The sequence below is a fragment of the Camelus ferus genome, chromosome 34 (assembly GCF_009834535.1).
Source record: "Camelus ferus isolate YT-003-E chromosome 34, BCGSAC_Cfer_1.0, whole genome shotgun sequence".
NCBI lineage: Eukaryota > Metazoa > Chordata > Mammalia > Artiodactyla > Camelidae > Camelus > Camelus ferus.
Window position 1 is genome coordinate 20,826,841 of NC_045729.1, and position 17,089 is coordinate 20,843,929.

At 62.6% G+C, this 17,089-nt stretch overlaps 1 protein-coding gene across 1 annotated transcript in view; it reads left to right on the forward strand.

Moving 5' to 3' along the window:
* CACNA1C (calcium voltage-gated channel subunit alpha1 C) overlaps positions 1–17,089 on the forward strand; it is a 327,004-nt gene that overhangs the window by 279,842 nt on the left and 30,073 nt on the right. Inside the window, 4 exon segments of the mRNA XM_032473339.1 lie at positions 1,792–1,875; positions 11,848–11,880; positions 14,336–14,464; positions 15,902–15,967. Coding sequence (XP_032329230.1) covers positions 1,792–1,875; positions 11,848–11,880; positions 14,336–14,464; positions 15,902–15,967 — 312 coding nt within the window.

Here is a 17,089-nt window from a genome sequence, read left to right on the forward strand (position 1 = left end):
TCCGGCTCCTGTTTCTCTCCTTTCTCTTCCTTGGCCCACGGCCTTCCCTTCCGAAATAGCTCTACCCACAAAGGCGGCATTCCTACGGCGAGGCAGCCCCCCAGGGTTCTCCACACCCTGGCTTTAAAACACACGCATGTTGTAGTTCATTTGAGGTCTTCACTCTCTGCCCCCATCCCACCCTCAGAATTGGCACCCCGTGTGCCCTGTGGTGCAGGAGGGAGGACCTCGGAGGGGGCCAGATGTTTCCCGCTCTCAGCCCGTGACCTGACTGGGAGAGTGGGCTCCCTCAGCCGCAAAGGCTCTGGGATGTTCAGAGAAGCACTCTGGAAGCCAGCAGGAAGCCGTGATTTCAAGTGACCCTCACCTCAGCCCCACCCTGGCCAACCTCTGCTCCCCTGTCTGGCTACCCGGAGTCTCCATGGTGGGGTTTCTCCTTTCTCTTGGCAGAAATTCCTGGGAGCTGAGTCCCTGTCCCTGTGACCTGGCCTCCCACACTAGGCTACAGCCCCAGGACCATGTCTCGTGACCCCTCTGAGGGGGCCAGGCTGGGAGACCTGGGGGCACACGGGCTCCCGAGAGCCAGAAATTAAAAGGCAGGGCTGGGGAGAGACCCTGAGTGCTTTGTCACCCCCCCGCCAACCTCAGAATTCCTCCTCCTGGGAGCCCAGCCCTGTCTTGCCCGCTCTGCAGAATATTCCTCGAAAAGCCGAAGGGGCAGATGTCCTTTCTTAAAGAAGACAAATGCTCCGGGGCTGGGCCCTCGCCGGCCACCCACAGGGAGTGTGGAGGCCTGGCTCCTGGGGCCCCTGCACCAAGTGTGTGTCCGTGTGGTCACAGCGTGGGGCTCTCTGACCCCTGCACATGGTCCACACCCAGGAACCCCCCCTCCTCCGCAGGGAGTCCACCCGCCCAGGACTCCGGGAACCCTCGTGGGAATGGGACAATTGGTCAACCAGTTGTCCAAGCACTTCAGACAGCCTTCCAAAATACTCATCTGTTCCCTTCCCCAAATAGGGTGTAAAATAAACCAAGTCTGCGTGGGCAGGATAAAGGGGTGGAATCAGAACCCTGGTGCCAGGATCCCTCCTCCACACCCTTCCTGGGGTGCCTGTCGCCGAGACCCCCACCCAGCCCGCAGGAAGGCTGTGAGAACTCATTCTCTTGGGTGGCATTTCAGCAGGCCCCTGAGTCAGCGTGGTGGTGCGGGGGGAGGACCTGGGGGAGGGGCTTCCGAGACACTGTCTAGGGTCACCTCCCACGCAACCAGGCCTTAGGACTGGCCTGACCTCTGCCTCCTTTCCGTCAGGAAAGCCCTTGCCGGAAGCATGGGGCACACCCGGGGCTGGGTGCCCGTCCAGGCGCAGGCGTGGCCCTGACGCCCTCTGCATCGAGCCCGCCTGGTCGTAGACACTGTGCTAATGACCCGGCCCCGAGTTATTGCAGGCGTAGCGTAGCGTGAGTCACCCCTGAGCGCAGGGGCCTGGCCACCCTCCGAGACCACCCCTCTAAGCGCCACGCCCTGTGTTCCCTCCCTCCCTCCTGACGGAGATGCTGGAGGACACGGTGGTCCAGCCCTGTGAAGCAGGAAGGGCCACTCGCAGGAGGGCGGTGAGGGGGATGGGTTTGGAGGGAGGGTCCGGATGGCAGGGCCGGGTTGGACGTCTCCCCTCCCGCTTGGAGCTCCAGCGGCCGCGGTGGCGCCTGACGGCGGTTCTTTGGTGCCGAGCTCTGTTCCTGTCCCTCTAACGCTGCTTTTCAATCCCCGCCCTGCCACCCCTCCCTGTGCAGGGTTACTTTAGTGACCCCTGGAATGTCTTTGACTTCCTCATCGTAATTGGCAGCGTAATTGACGTCATTCTCAGTGAGACGAATGTGAGTATGACTCTGCCCAGGACCCTCCTCTCCACCTCCTCTGTGACCCCCTCTCTTTCCTCCTTTGGTTTATGTTTTGGTTTCCTGTTTTACCCCCTCCAGTCATGCTTCCTCTCGAACCTGCGCCGTCCTAGGGAAAAGTGAGCCCCCCCGTCCCCGGTCTGCCCGCCGCGGGGCCGGGCCAGGGTGTGGCCGGGGCCCCCTCCTCCAGGGCGCCCGCCCGCGGCCCCCACTAACCCAGCTTTTGTCAGGCCTCCGCCAGCGCCAGGTGCCCAGGTCTGTGCCTCCAGAGCTGTGAGTGGTAAGAAGGAGTCCAGTACGCCCACATAACCTCTTTCTTTTCTCATTTTTTTCTCTCCTCTCCTTTCTTCCATGCTTTTTTTTTTTTTCATCTCCCTCCTCCTCTTGTTTTGTTTCTCTCCGTTGTCGGTCCTCCTCCGCTCCCCACCCCGGCTCCTCGCCCATGCAGCACTATTTCTGTGATGCATGGAACACATTTGACGCCTTGATTGTTGTGGGTAGCATTGTTGATATAGCGATCACCGAGGTAAACGTAAGTACCGGCGTCCCCCGCGACGCCGTGCCTGCTCCGCCGCTCGCTGCCCCCGCTTCCTCCGCCCCCCTCCCAGCTCCTGACCTCCACCGAGTTACTCTTGTTTGTTTACATTGGTTTAAAGAAGTTATTTTCTTGTTGCTTTATTTTGAATTTTTTTATGTAATGTTTTTACCTTTTGGAACGAGCTAGGACCCTCTCCTTTTGAGTTCTGACTGCTGAACCCTTTTCTCTCCCCCTTTACGATCTGCCTGGCATGACTCACCCTGTATAGGAGGACGCAGCCCTGGGACCCTGGAGGAAGACGCTGGAGGGGCATTTACAGCTCCTGGGCAGACGCTGGGGCGGGGGCCCAGCCCTTCTCACCACCTCCATCCCCAGCAGGAGGCCTCACACGCAGCGCAGGGTCGGAGCAGGCCCACGCGCTCAGCCCGGGTACTGATGCCGCCGAAAGGGCCGCTGCCGCCCGGCCCCTCCTCCGAGGAGGCCCCAGAGCTGGGTGGTGGGGTGGCCCCCCAAGGGCCTTTCCAGGCTGTCCCCACTCCCACCTGTACCTGCCCAGAGAAGCGGCCTCGCCCCTGCCTGGCCCTCCTGTCCCCAGCCCTCTCCACACTGCCCCGGCTCCTGGTCTCAGGCAGAGCCCCATACCCACTCCGAGGCCTCCTGCACTGGCCCTGGGAGCTGCCTCCTCCTATACAGCCCCTCCCAGCCCTGCACTCGACTCTGTTACCTGGCATGTTAACCCTTCTCTCTTTACCTGTAGGCAAACCCTCTCGCGGTTGGTCCTTAACATGTGTTGTTGAGTTTTTTGCCGCCATTTTTCTTGGTTAAGAGACTTGGTGATGTTTGCACACTCTGATGCACTGAACCATTGAATAACAGATCTGAGGCGTTGGTTCACAGCTGCCCCGACCCCTGCCATCTCCCCAGCGTCCTCACCCACCCCTCCCCCTTCACCTGTATTTTGCTGTCGATTAGTTGAACTGACGGTATTTTCTCCCTTGATTCCCCTGATCAGAAGCCCCGTCTGCTCCCCTCCAGCAGACGGACACTGGGAGGAGGCTCCCCGTCCCAGCTCACCCTGTAGCTCAGATCCGATTGCCCCCTGCCTCCAGGTGGTCTCTGTCTTGTGGGGTGTGTGTGTATTTGTGTGTGTGTGTGTGTGTGTGTGTGTGTGTGTACACTCTCCCTTGACATCTCAGTAAATCATCAGAGCGCAAAAAAAAACAAGCTTCGGCCTCGTGCTCCATGTCTCCCTGCCCTCACCCTACTCCGCCCCCTGCTGTGTGGCTGCACGAGCCCCAGGCTGTTTCCCAGGCACTGTCAGGCCCCTGAGCTACACGCACGTATCCTTCCGGCCTGAGGAGCACCCGCGAGAGAGGCAGGGTCGGGCAGGGGTGAGCCCCACGTCCAGGGGGAGCGCAGCGAGGGTCCCCAAGAGCATCAACGCCAGAGAGATGATGGCAGGGAGGTGGAGGAGGGTGACGGCAGCTGCTCCCCAGGGCGGGGGACCTCTCAGTCGGGGGGCCTTCGGGGCTCTCACTGTCGGCCAGGCCCGTGCCATCACTCAACCTGCTGTTTACTTGCAAACTGTCTTTAAAGAAGAACCAAGACAAGGAAACAATTTCTAGAGGATGAAGTTTCTACCCCAGAACGTGGCTGTTGGTAGGGGCGGGGTGCAGGACAAGAGAAGCCCGGGGACTCGTCTCGCAGACTTGTCTCGCCGTTTGTACAGCGGCTTCTGTTCAGCTCGCCTGGGCTGAATCTGGCTCATGTGGCCCCTAATTACCCTGTGAGTTGCACAGACCAGAATTCTCAACCCGTTTGCCGAAGCCGCAGGTGAGGCTGGGGTGGCAGTGCCTCTCCCCGCCTCCCAGCTGGACCCCAGGCCCCCTGGTGTGGTCCAGCCCCCCCTGGGCCGCTGTCCAGCCTCTTCTGTCCCCGATGCTGTCTTACTGACACGTCTCCCGTGTCCCCCTCCCGTGGCTCCCACCGGCCAGGATTTGTTCAGCCCTCGCATTCGGCAGTTTGTATTTTAAATAACCGCAGGAGGCTTCTTAATTTTCTAAACAAAAAGCTACCAGCCCCCTGACGGTTTGAAGCCCCTCCAGCTCCCCCCACCCTCCCTCGCCCACGCCGGGATGCTCTTCAGTGTCCAGACTAAGGAGCTGGAGCAGAGTCGCGCCGACGGGCTGTGTGTGAGAACACGGGGACAGTGAGTGTGACAGAGCGCAGAGGACGTGCCCTGAGACCGCCTCTCAGCTCCGCTGGCCCTCCCTCCCTCCCACACAGGCAACGGCTTCTGGGCGGAGGGGACACACGTGTCGCCACCCAAGGCAGGAGAGGAGGACAGGCTGGACAGGCCTGTGGACGTGCTCGAGGCCTGCTGCCCTCCTCGGTCTGGGGAGCGTGGAGGGCGACAGCGCCGGGGGCCTCTGTTCACAAACCCCACTGCCAGCTGTAAAGCACCCGAGCAAAGGGCGTTCCTTCCAAACCCCTGCTGACGACAGTGGAGCAGCTGGTCTCCAGCCAGTCACACCGCCTTACCGCTGACGCCCGCAGACGGCCCAGCCCTCGTCCGGGGTGCACCTGGACTCTTAGCCGACGGATCCAACCAGATTGAAGCAGGCCCGCTGACCACTGCCCGGAACTCAGGCTCTACGGGCCTGCCCACAAGAGTGGACGTGGCCCTGCGCCCGAGGGCAGCCAGATGGTGCGGACAAGTTGTGTGAGCAGCGATGCTTCAGCTGAGGCAGGACCCTCCGCCGTGCGGCTCTGACTTCAGGCCGCCCGCAACGTGGGGGTCTGGACGCTCCCTGGCGCAAGGACAAGGTCAGGCCCAGGGCGCTCCCAGGCCTCCCCGCGCTCTCCAGTCCTACTGTCGTTGCAAGGCCTCCTCTCGCAAGCAGCCGCGCCTGTCCCGGCCTCAGAGGGAGCCGCGAGGCCTTTCCCTCACCTCTGATGCTGTCACACCTGCCGAATGCGCCTGCCCTGCAAACGTTTGCCACCTTCAAACGCCTCTCCCCTGAAACGCCTCCCTCGCTCCCGCCTTTGCCAGGCTCTGGTGCCCCCCAGGAAGTGGACTCCCCAGGGGTTCCCGGAACATTGTGTGTTCCTCCAGCGCAGTCAGACCCCCGCTCTGTGAGCCGGGCACTGGGACCCATCATGGAGGGGACAAGCCCATCCCGGAGCGCCAGCTGGCAAACTCAGGCAGGGGGACAGCCTGACAGGAGCACAGACAACAGGGAGGTCCTGCCGCCCGGGAGGAGCCGCTGAGCGCTTCGGGGAAAACGCCGTCAAGTAGGGGGATGTCGGAGCAGCTGGGAGCAGAGCCGGCGGGTGCTGAGCATCTGTGAAGGTGACTTTGAACAAAGCAGAGGCGTGGAGGAAGGGAGGCGTTGCCCTGGAAGACACCCCGGGAGGAGCTCTGGGGGGACGAACAGGGCAGAGGGGAGATGGGGGACCAGGGAGGGCACCCGATTTGGGCCTTAACCTGAGCAGGAAGGGGAGACACCGGCCTTTTCAGAAGAGGTGCCCCGTGACCAGGGGACCACTTTGCCGTCCACTTGAGTCAAGGGCGGAAGCCGGGACACCACGTGGAAGGGGAACATAGTCCTCCGGGTGGGAGGGCGGGCGCTGCTGCAGAAGTGGTGGAAACGGTCAGGTTCCCAGCCTGAAGTGACAGGAGGCCTGACAGCGCCTCCCGACAGACTGGACGTGGGCTCGCGAGAAGGGTGCCCGGGGTGCCGTGCGGTTAGGCCGAGAGGCAGGAGGACGGAGTTGGTGTCAGCTGGGGGGGGGGGGGCACGTTTGTGTGAGGAGGTCCGGGCGCAGGTGGGCGCGTCTACCTGACTGTCCGGGGGGGACGTCTGAGGTCGGGGGAACCCTGGTTGGGCAGCTGGGCCCTCCCTTGTTCCCAGCTGAGCGAGATGCCGGGGAGGTTTGCAGAGGGCATCTGAGCCGAGGGACCTCGGACGTCCCCTGAGTCGTGGGGGAGGTGGGAGCACTGGTCTCAGCGGGCTCAGACCCGCCAGCAAGGCCCCAGAAAGCGTTCGCTCTTCCCCGAGAGCCGTCTGCTTTTGTTTGTCCGTTCCCTTGAGTCTCTGTCTTGCTGTCTCCTTTTCTCCGTCCTTCAGGCTCACTTGTCCCCCCGTCTCCCCCCGTGTGGAGTGATTCTCTGATGCTGTTAGCACGCCTGACGAGCTGATTCCATTCATTTATTCTTCACGAGTTTCTTTGTTTGTTATTTGTTTGAATGACTGTCCTTCCCAAGGAAGATTGTCCCAAGGAACCACCCTGGCGATTTTGTTATCCATCCTGGTAATCCGTCCTGTTGGGTGCGAGCTTCTGGCAGGTCACAGCACCCGGGGGCCACCGAGCTACAGGGGAATCACGTAGTGACTCCTGAGATGGAAGCCGGGCTGCCCACGTCTCAGCTCAGCCACAGGCACGGAGAGAGCCCCCCCTGCTCGGCACCTGCCCTCCCGACCCCTTCCAGGGACCTTCTGAAGGGACGTTTCACCGGGGTGCCTGTGACCACAAAGGTTCTCCTTCCTGGCTAGAGCCTCCTTCCGCTTCTGGCTTGAGTTTTGCTTTGGAAGCACAGGTGCATGCCGGGGCTTCCAACACGGGGGCCTGGGGAGGGGCTGCACTCCCACCTTCCAGCTTCGCACCTTTGGGGTGACCTCGCCTGGCCCTCGGCCCTTTTCTGCCCCATCTCCCCCCTCCTCACCCCCACCTTCCTCGTCCAGCTCTCCCCCCCACCCCCATGTTCCTCGTCCAGCTCCCCCCTCCTCACCCCCACCTTCCTCGTCCAGCTCTCCCCTCCCCCTCCTCACCCCCTCCTTCCTCGTCCAGCTCTCCCCCTCCCCCTCCTCACCCCACCTTCCTCGTCCAGCTCTCCCCCCTCCTCACCCCCACCTTCCTCGTCCAGCTCCCCCCCCTCCTCACCCCCACCTTCCTCGTCCAGCTCTCCCCCTCCCCCTCCTCACCCCCACCTTCCTCGTCCAGCTCTCCCCCCTCCTCACCCCCACCTTCCTCGTCCAGCTCTCCCCCCTCCTCACCCCCACCTTCCTCGTCCAGCTCTCCCCCCTCCTCACCCCCACCTTCCTCGTCCAGCTCTCCCCCCTCCTCACCCCCACCTTCCTCGTCCAGCTCCCCCCTCCTCACCCCCCCTTCCTCGTCCAGCTCTCCCCCCTCCTCACCCCCACCTTCCTCTCCAGCCCTCCTCCTGCACAGACTCAGGCCCCCCTCCCCGTTCATACCAGGCCAACATGGTCAGTGAAGAAGTTTGCACTTGACCCCCCCCCCAACTTGCCCCGGAATCTGAAGGCCAGGGGCCCCGCCCTCTGAGCGAATGGATCCCAGTTGACTGTGCTTATTGCAACCTTGCGTCTCTCGCGCGAGGAAGCGCTTCCTGCGACCTTAAAACCCACGCCATTTAAAGCAGATTTTACTTTGGGCTCCTTAAAGCCCCTTTCCCACAGCCACCCCTGGGGTGCTGAGATGTGGCATCTCCCAGCCCCTGCGCAGCCACAGGACCGCACTCCTGTCCCCGGGGCACCCGTTTCTCCTGCTGGGAAGGAGAGCTAAGAGGAAAAGTGCACATGCTGGCTGCCGGCCGTGCTGCCAGGCGTCTCTGGACGCCGCCGACTCGGCCATTCCCAGCTCTCCACGGGCACCTGCCGGTGCTTACCCTCCACCCCAGGTCCGCCGGGGTCTCCCCACGGTACCAGGACGTGCTCACCGCTGGACTCGCCATCCTGTCTTGCAGATCAAATTGAGATGAGCTTAGAGACAGTCAAAGCAGAGAAGCAGAGCTTGGGTGGGGGGTAGTCCGGGGGGGCGTCGGCTGGACTCAGATCTTCAGGTGATTTGGAATGGAATTTAAATCAGATCCACTCCCTAGGTTCTGGACAAGATTTTTCTTTTAAAAAAAAAGGGAAGTTTCTGTAGGAGGGCAGCCAAGACTCACTCCCGTGATGTTGATCTTGACTCGTGGTTCAGAGGGAGACGGAGTTTCAGCGTCCTGACGTTGCCGCCACTGTCTCAGGGCAGCCGTGGGGCCGGGCGCCCTAGTCTGTGGAGCTGTGCACCACTCGGCCTTCCCTGGAGGGAGTCGGGGACATCTGCTCCACAAAGCCAGCGCGTCTAGGAGGCACAGCAGTGGCTTATGTTGCTCCAGAATTCTCTCTGACCTCCTGACCACGGGAGAATGGTCCTGGAAGACAACTCGCTGGGGTATTCCAGCCTCGACGTCCACCTCTCGAGGGCTACCTGGCCCTCCATCCCCAGTGGTCCTAGCCTCCTGGCTACACAAGAAGGACAAGGAGGAGGAGGGGGAAGAAGAGGAGGAAGGAGGAAGAGGGAGAAGCGAAGGAGGACGTAGGCCCTTCTTCACGTGGTGAGGAGCTGCTTTCCAACAACTTCAGTTCTCCAGAGAGACCCCGTCGTGTTAACCGCTGGGAAATCCCACCGGTTCTCACATCTGTCCTCCTGGGAAGACCCACTCCATCTTGGAGGACCCTCTCTCCGGCTGCCGGTGTCCCCTCCTCCACGAGGTCTGGGGAGGGGACCCCAGTGAAGAGGAGCCGTGAGTAAGTTCTGGAAGCAAAGCCTCTATCCACTGAGGGGAGGCTTCTCCTCAGGTCCTGAGCTGGGTTCAGGGAGGCAGTTCTGCAGACAACGTCCGCTGGCCTGCCCGGAGCCGCGCTGGTCTTCGCCGGTTGTACCGCAGGGTGCGCTGCGGCTGTGCGCCCAGTGCGGGAGGAGGGCCGTCCCCGCAGCTGCCCATGGCCTGTCAGCCGGAGCCACCAGCGTGGACTCTGAAAACGCTCCCCGCTGCCTCTCAGAGGCAGAGCAGCCTCGTTCCGTTTCTACCAACTGCATGGACAAATTAGCTGTCTGCACATCCTCAACCCCTCAAAGTGACCAGATCCTTAGAAAACAAGGGTGAAAGGGTTGGCAGCACAGAATGGGCTCCACGCTCACCGTATCGGACACGGCGCTGGATCTACCTCCACCGAGCGCCACGATGGGGGCACGGCAACGTCCCTCGCTCGCTGCGGGGGGTGCGGGAGGGTGCCCGCGTGCACAGGGGTCCTTACGCCCCTTCCTCCCCAGGAAGACGGCAGGTGAGAAACCGTAAGCTGCTCGGGGGCCCTGGGAGCAGGTCCGAGAAAGGGTCGGAGGTGGACGGCACGTGAATTCCCCAGGCTCCCGACTGAGCCTGGATTTGGCTCCAAAAGTAGAACTGACTAATGCTCAGGGGTTCCTCAAACCCCGGTTCTGGGGGTCCCAGAACCGTCTCTGGGCCAAAGGTGCAGCTGCCCTGTCTCCCTCCTAGCTCAGGGGACGCCAAGCAGCAGGCAAGGACGCCAACGACGGACGGCCACCCAGGGTACCTGGGGGTGTCAGCAGACGGGGTTCTCCGAGGGCAGGGCTGTGGGGCGGGCCTCTTCACGTTGGCCCACTTAGAAATCACTCCGGGTTGCTGTCTGGCTTTTTCTGGTGCTGAGTTACTTCGGGGACCGTGGATCTTCTAAGTGTAGCTCCTCACGTAAGAACAGATTCCTGCAAGAGGCTGACAGGCAGCCCTGCACGGGCACCCTCTGAAGAGGGGGCTTAAGGCCCAAGAAGAAAACCAACCCAGGAGTGTCCAGATTCTCCCAAAGTGAGGCTCTCTGGAGAGCCACTGAGCCCTGGGCTGGGGGACACCACACAGGAACCCCAGAGGCCCCCATCCTCCCTCCCACCACGGCCTGCAGGGCGCCTCCTGACTCCCTGTCCAACTGAGACATTTAAAAATCCCAAAGGAAGGCTTCTGAGTGTTTAAGAAGTAAAATAAAATAAGCAGTTTTCATTGTTTAATGGCCGGGGGTTAATTTAGCTAGGCCAGATGACCCAAGTGGGTCCTCTAATCACCTCTATCCTGGTCTCATTCAGGATGGGGTTGATCCAGAAGACCTTGGAGCATGTGCCCAGGGCTCATGGCAGTAATGGCAGCGTTGATGGTTTCCAGGGTGGATCTAAGAGGGGTGAGGGACCAAGCCCTTGGGGCCCGCTGCCCTGCGCCCCAGCACCAAAGCTGGTGTAGACGCACCTCTGGCCACCCTCATGCCCCTCCCGGCTGATGTCCCAGAAACCTGGAGCTCCTCACGTGTCTGCACGGGGCACAAGCACTCTCCCAGCCTGGAACTTCCTCCGTGTGCATGCGTGCGTGTGTGTGTGTCTCCGTGTTCTATCTCGGCCTGCTAGCCAAACCCCAGAGACCCCACACCCTCCAGGCACGAGGGTCCACCTGGCAGCTGGTGACCCCCAGGAGGCAGAGACAGATCTAGAACGTATTCCATAAGTGGCCAGAGAGGTGTCCCGACCCTCCCCTTGCCTCACCCTGCATCTCCACCATTCCCAAGAGAGGACACCTGCAACCTGCTGCGGGAAAACAGAGGAAGTTGCTGAGAAATCTGTTACCAAAGGTGTATTTTCAGTCTGCTGGCAAATGTCTACTGTGCACATTTCCGTCCTTCAAAAACCCCATGACCTGTTCTCCTTGTTTGTTCCTTAAACACAGAAACACAAGAGCAACCCTCTGAGAGTGGAGGGGAGAGTGAAGTCCTGACCTAGAACGAGTTAGCACTCGGGGCCGGGGCCATCCGGGGCCGAGCTCTGTGCGGGGCCAGCGGGCAGGGCCGCTTCCCGGGCACAGGCTCGGGGCTGCAGGGCGTCCCCCTGCACCCGGCTCCTCGACGCCTGCCCCCAAGCCACCCAGCACTCAGGTCCGTGAGAACAGCTTCTCCGGGTGTTAATCATAACATCCTAAATTGTGTGCAGGTCTTTCAAATTTCAAAAACAGTCCACACTTGCTATCTCGTGCTGTGGCTGGAGCTCTCCCCACTGTGGGCTGGGAGCCCAGCAGGCCTGGCTCCCCCGGGCCTCAGCGTGGGGACTGGACCCACCCTCAGGTGGCCTGAGGACCACCTCTGTGGCTCGTCCTCGGTGGTAACTAAACCACTGTCTTCCCCTGAATGTGTCAGAGGGGGCCACTGCCAAAAAGACCAGCCCTGGGCGGAGGCCAGGCCCCTCTCCCTGAGCTGGCAAGGCTGGGCCAGTGCAGGCCATGCCGCCCCCCAGGGGCTATCTCAGGACACGCGGCTGGTTAAAAACCAACAAAACCTCCGTCCTCAGGGTTCAGAAGCCCTCATTTGTCATGGCTGTGAGGTAGTTAGTCCGTGGCCAGAGGTGGTCCCGGTAGGAGAAGGCCCCGAAGCCCTGCGGGTGGGAGGCCCGCTGTGCGCAGCCCCTGCCGCCTGCTCCGCCTCTCCCGCCACCATGTTGCTCCTGTGTTTCCCAGACCTCGGGGGCCGGGCGTCTTCGTCGGAGACTCATTACAGCTTATCTCTGTCTGCCTTTCTTTAAAGCCAGCTGAACATACCCAATGTTCTCCCTTTATGGTAAGACCGGGCTCCAAACCACGCTCTCGGCTTGTGACCGCCTCTGACACCCCACTCGCACCCGACCCAGCCCAGCTCCCCGTGCATGCCGCCCCGGGTCCGCCTGTGCCTTGCCTGCCTGGTCTGTGAGCTGTCGGTGCTGGTGTGACTCTTCCGTCCCTGAGCTTTCCTGTGGGGGGCGATTCACTGTGACTTTGACTGTCTGGTGAGCCGCGGGAGAGAACCGGACCGAGGGCCCCTTCCTGTTAAACGTCCTGAGGGTGCCGTCTCCAGCCTCAATCTGAGTGGGGTTTGCACAGGGCACCCCAGGCGCCTTGGTGAGGCCTCAGGGAAAGGAGGGGCTGGGAGGGCAGTGCCCCCCATCACCAGGCGTCTGTGGCTGCTGGCCAGCCTTGAGCTTGAGTTCACGGCCCCAGTAAGAGGTTCGGCTGGGTTCCCTACTGACAGTTGGCTTTCCCATCACTCGGCAGGGCTACCTGTGAGGTGCTTTAGAAGTAGGCCACAACCGCTTCCCTGCAGCAGGTTGTGTGGCCGGTGGCCACGCCTGCCACCAGAGTCCGGGACTCGCCCGCTCTGGCTAAGGTGATGGAGTGGCGACCACTGTGACTTGGCGGCCTCCTTGGAGCAGCCTTTCGAAACGGCTGCCACTACGCATTTCAGAAGTGGGCCACGTGCGGGTTTTCAGAAGGACCAGAGAGTGGGTGAAGTCCCTGCGCCCCGGAAGTCCGGGGGGCGGTGGGTGGCGCTTCCTGAGGAAGCCCACCCTGGGCTGTGCTGCCCCCGCCCTGGTCACTGATCACTGGAGCTTTAGCAGCTGCAGCAGGCCGGGACGGCCCTGAACCCAGGCCGGAGCTCAGACTGCAAGCTCAGTCTTTGCTTTTTATGTCAGAGGCAGGTGCCCCTGCGGCACCAGCTTCCCAGCGCTGGATGCGCAGCTGAGCTTCCGTGTGAGCTGTTTCTTCTTTCTTCCCCCTTCCCAAGCTCGGTGGAACCGACAGCCTAGTTACAAAGCCCGAGCACCCCCACCCACTCTGCACCCTCCTCTGGGGGAGCACAGCCTCCTTCTAAGGAGAGAAAACAGAATTTCAAGTAGGTACACAGGCGACAGAAGCACAGAGATGAAGGGCATCAAAGACTTCCAGACACACAGGCAGGTCGACCGGGCGGGGGTACTGCTGTGGGCTCCCTCCCCGGCCCCCGCGGCTCCTCAGCCTGGTTTCTGTGGCCCCCCCAGGGCGGAGCCAGAGGTGCTGGCTGTGGGCTCCCGGTTCTGATCAGGAGAGTGGAGAGGCTGCTGGAGCCCTGGACACCGGTTGGAACCAAGGCCGTGGGATTTTCGTGGGTGTTGTCGGGGTGGATCTGACCTGGTTAGAAATCCAGCGAGGGGAACAGGGAACTGAGGACCGAGAGACGCTCCCTTGCGGGGGCTGCGGCAGGACAGTAACAGGAAGCCCAGAGGTCCGTTCTCTCCCGGGGCCCGTGGGGCTGGGGTGCTGCGCCAGCGCTGGGGAACCGGCCTGCCCCGGGGGCCCCACCCGCCGCTCTCTGGCCGGTGTGGGCAGGAGGGTCGGGGGTCCATCTGTGCTGACTGTCCTCAGATCTGGAGGCAGAGGGCGGTGGGGCCGCCTGTCCTGCCCCCGAGCCCTGCCCGGGTGCACGCCAGCCCCTGGCTCCCCCAGGCCCAGCAGCCCCAGCCCCGTGCCTCCTCTGCTGGCCCTGGCCTCGAGTGCACCCCTCTTGGCCCCCCCCGGCCTCCCTTCAGGACCCCACTGGGGAGACCACCTGCCCCGAGCAGGACCCTCGATCCTGTCACACCGAGACCGGACTTGTCACCCTGCCTGTGCCCCCACCCCTCCCAGGTCTTGCAGCCTGAGGCTCCGGAGCAGAGGGGGAGGTGCGGGGAGCAGCCTGAGGACAGCAGGGACTGTGGCCCAGGCACTGTCCACACCGAGCGTCACCCCAGACCCACCCCAGCCACGGGGGCCTGTGGGAGGTGGGGGGAGGTGACACAGAATCCCAGTGGCTACGGGGCAAGACCCCTCCGTGGGCAGCCTACCCTGCCCACCAGGACCCCCGGTGCCATCACTCCTCAGGGATGGAGGCCAAGCCGGCCCAGCCCCCTCGCAGGGAGCCAGTCCCACTCAGGATGCAGGACCCTCAGCCAAGCCGGGCAGGAAGGAAGGCAGGGGGGCTCCGGGGCGGCGCTCAGCCTAGATTTCAAAGCCTAGGGGATTCCTTAGGGAATCTTCTGCTTCCCCACCCAGGGGGTAAGACTAGGAGGGTGGGGATGGGGCTCAGGGCCTGGGCACAGCCGGGCTCTGCCTGGGGCTGGACCACCGCAGGCGGCCCAGGGAGTGGGAGTGCCAGTGACCCGCCAGGCCACGTGGCTGGGCAGGCCCTCCCTGTGGGCCCCTCTGCTGTGTTAACTGCCACCTCCTGTTGCCAACGGCTCCAGAACGCGGAGGAGAACTCCCGCATCTCCATCACCTTCTTCCGCCTCTTCCGGGTCATGCGCCTGGTCAAACTGCTGAGCCGCGGGGAGGGCATCCGGACCCTGCTGTGGACCTTCATCAAGTCCTTTCAGGTAGCACCCGCCCCCCCCCACCCGGGAGAGGGCCCCGCACGCTCCCAGAGCCAAGGGGTGGTGGAACCGGTTCTGCCTTCTCTCTCTTCTGTGTTTTCTCCAAGAATTTCCCTCGCCAAGGGGCTTTGTGGTGGGAGAGGCCTGAGAGTGGGCGGAGGCCCTCTGCCCAGGAGCACTGCGTGAGGGTCTGCCCATGGCTTTAGCCAGACCCCCTGGCCTCGGGGAGAGGCGGTCCCCAATGTGGGCGCGGGCTGCCAACTGCAGGATTAATTCTCTCCACCCGGCAGTCGTTTCCTTCTGTAGAAGAGGAATGACGCTGCCCAGCATCTCTAGGGAGTGTTATGTAAGCTGGAGTTAAAAGAGGCAGGCCGCTGGGTCATGGGAATTTCCTGAGGGCAGTGGTGCGCGGACCCTGGCCCGAGGCTGCTGCTCAGGGACAAGGATGGGTCCTGATCCAAGCAGGTTGCAGGCAGAGGAAGGGGCTCTGCCGGGAGGGCTCATGTGCTCCCGGCAGCCCCCCAGGGCAGCCCCCAGCCTCTGCCCTCTTCGCAGCACCCCACCAGCCGGCCAGGCCAGGGGTCTTCCCAGTAACGGGCTCCCTCCCCACCTGCTGGTCCCTGGGGATCTGAGGAGTCTGATGGGGGTGGGCCCGGGTCCCACAGCCGGGGGCAACTGTACAGACCCCGTGTACTCACCCACCCCCGACATTCTCTGGGCTCAGAAGGGGCCCGGAACGCCCACCAGGCAGGGTGCACGCCCGGTCCCGTGGCGCCACCTAGTGGTGTGCGGGCTGGGTGCACAGCCTCTGTGAGCCCGTGAGGCCTCCCCCAGGCCGATTGGCTGAGTGAATAAAACACCTGAGACCAGCAGCGGGCAGGGCACTGCCCGGAGCGTTTAGTGAGCCGTAAACCCTGAAACGCAACAAACCCCCTGAAGTCATCACTCTTCTTCCCATTTTCCAGGTGAGGCGACCGGGGCTCAGAGAGGTTAGGCACGTGCCCAAGCTCCCACAGCAAGGAAGTGGCAGAAACGGGACTGAGCCCAGGGTCTCGCTGTCATTACATTTCCCTTTGTAACGCCTTTATCACACCCGGTAGGACAGCTTAAAGCTGTGTGAGGGGAGGGAAAGCCTGGTGTGTGTCCCCCGAGCCCCCAGCCCAGCCACACGAGGACAGGTGTGCGGCGGGAGTGACGTATTGAGGAATGTGACCCCACACCCGCTTTCCTGGGCCCATCCCACTGCTTCTCAGGTGCTTGAAACCCAGGTGAGGCGAGGGGTCAGCGCCAGGGCTCAGCGTTCGCCCTGGTGCCCAGGTCGCCTGTGGGGCTCCCGGAAAGGCCCCCAGCCAGGCAGCAGCCGTGGCTGGGGGACGCGATCTGGGGTGGGGGTGTGGCCAGCCCGCCCCGCCCGGCCCCACGGTGTCTGTGCTCTTCCAGGCCCTGCCCTACGTGGCCCTCCTGATCGTGATGCTCTTCTTCATCTACGCCGTCATCGGGATGCAGGTAGGACCCGCCGCGCCCCCGCTCCTCCTCCTTCCTCCTCCCAGGCCCAGCCCACACCCTCCTCCCCGCACCTCCACGAGCTCCTTCTGGCTCCAGAAGGTCGCAGGAGTCGGAGCGTCCCCTGTGGACCCTGCCGAGGCCAAGCTCAGAGGCCTTCCCCCTTCACCCTGGCCTGGGTTCTGCTGTGGATGGGGCAGGACTCCCCCAAGTCACACGAAGGGCCTGAGGAGGGCCAGGCCCCTGTCAGGAGACAGCGGGAAGCGCGTGTCAGACGGCACCTCCTTCCCAGGTCTGACGGCCCGAGACCCACCGGGCCAGCGGCATTCAGGAGACCTAAAGATGGGGGGGGGGGGCGGGGGCAGCCCTCCCAGTCGAACGGGCCCCCTGCACCTGGCCCTGCCCCACACCTAGAGTCTGCAGCCGGCCCTGGCCGGCGGGGCTCAGCGCAGCGCCCCGCCCGGGGGAGGCTCCTGCCCGCGGCAGCAGCGCCTCAGCTGCACTTCCTCCGCTTGCTGGTCACAGGACCCCAAGGTTCACAGGGTTCACCCTTTCCAGATGAGAGAGCAGCCTGGCCCCCGACCAAGGGTGGCCATTCCTGAGATAATCGTAGCTTTAAACGGCCAGAAAAAAGACAAAAGGAGGCCTCTGAGGTCAAGGGCGACTTGAGCTTCCGCGTCCCCCCCCAACCCCGACTCCACGGACGGAACTTGGGAGAGTGCTTGGGTGCACAGAGCTGAACGCCTCCAGCGGAGCCTGGAGCTAACACGCAGGGCTGGGCCCTGAAAGCTCCGGAGTGGGGCCCGGCTTTCTCACCACAGAAAGGGGGTCACCATGGTGACTGTGGGGTGGCGACTGGGTGACACCCCCATCTCGGGGACGAGACCACAGTGCACATCGAGTCACCACCGCGCTGCGCACTTTAAATACGTGCAGTTATCCTTGTTAATTAGTCCTCAATAAAGCTTTTTGAAAAAGAAGACAAGAAAAATGTTCTCAAGAATCTGCAATCAAAAACAAAAAGAAAAAAGAAAGAAAGAAAAAAGAAAGAGGAAGGCCAGCAAGGCCTCTGTCCTCGCAGAAGCAGAGCTGAGGTCTTGGCTCTCAGCCCCGCTCCCGGGGGGT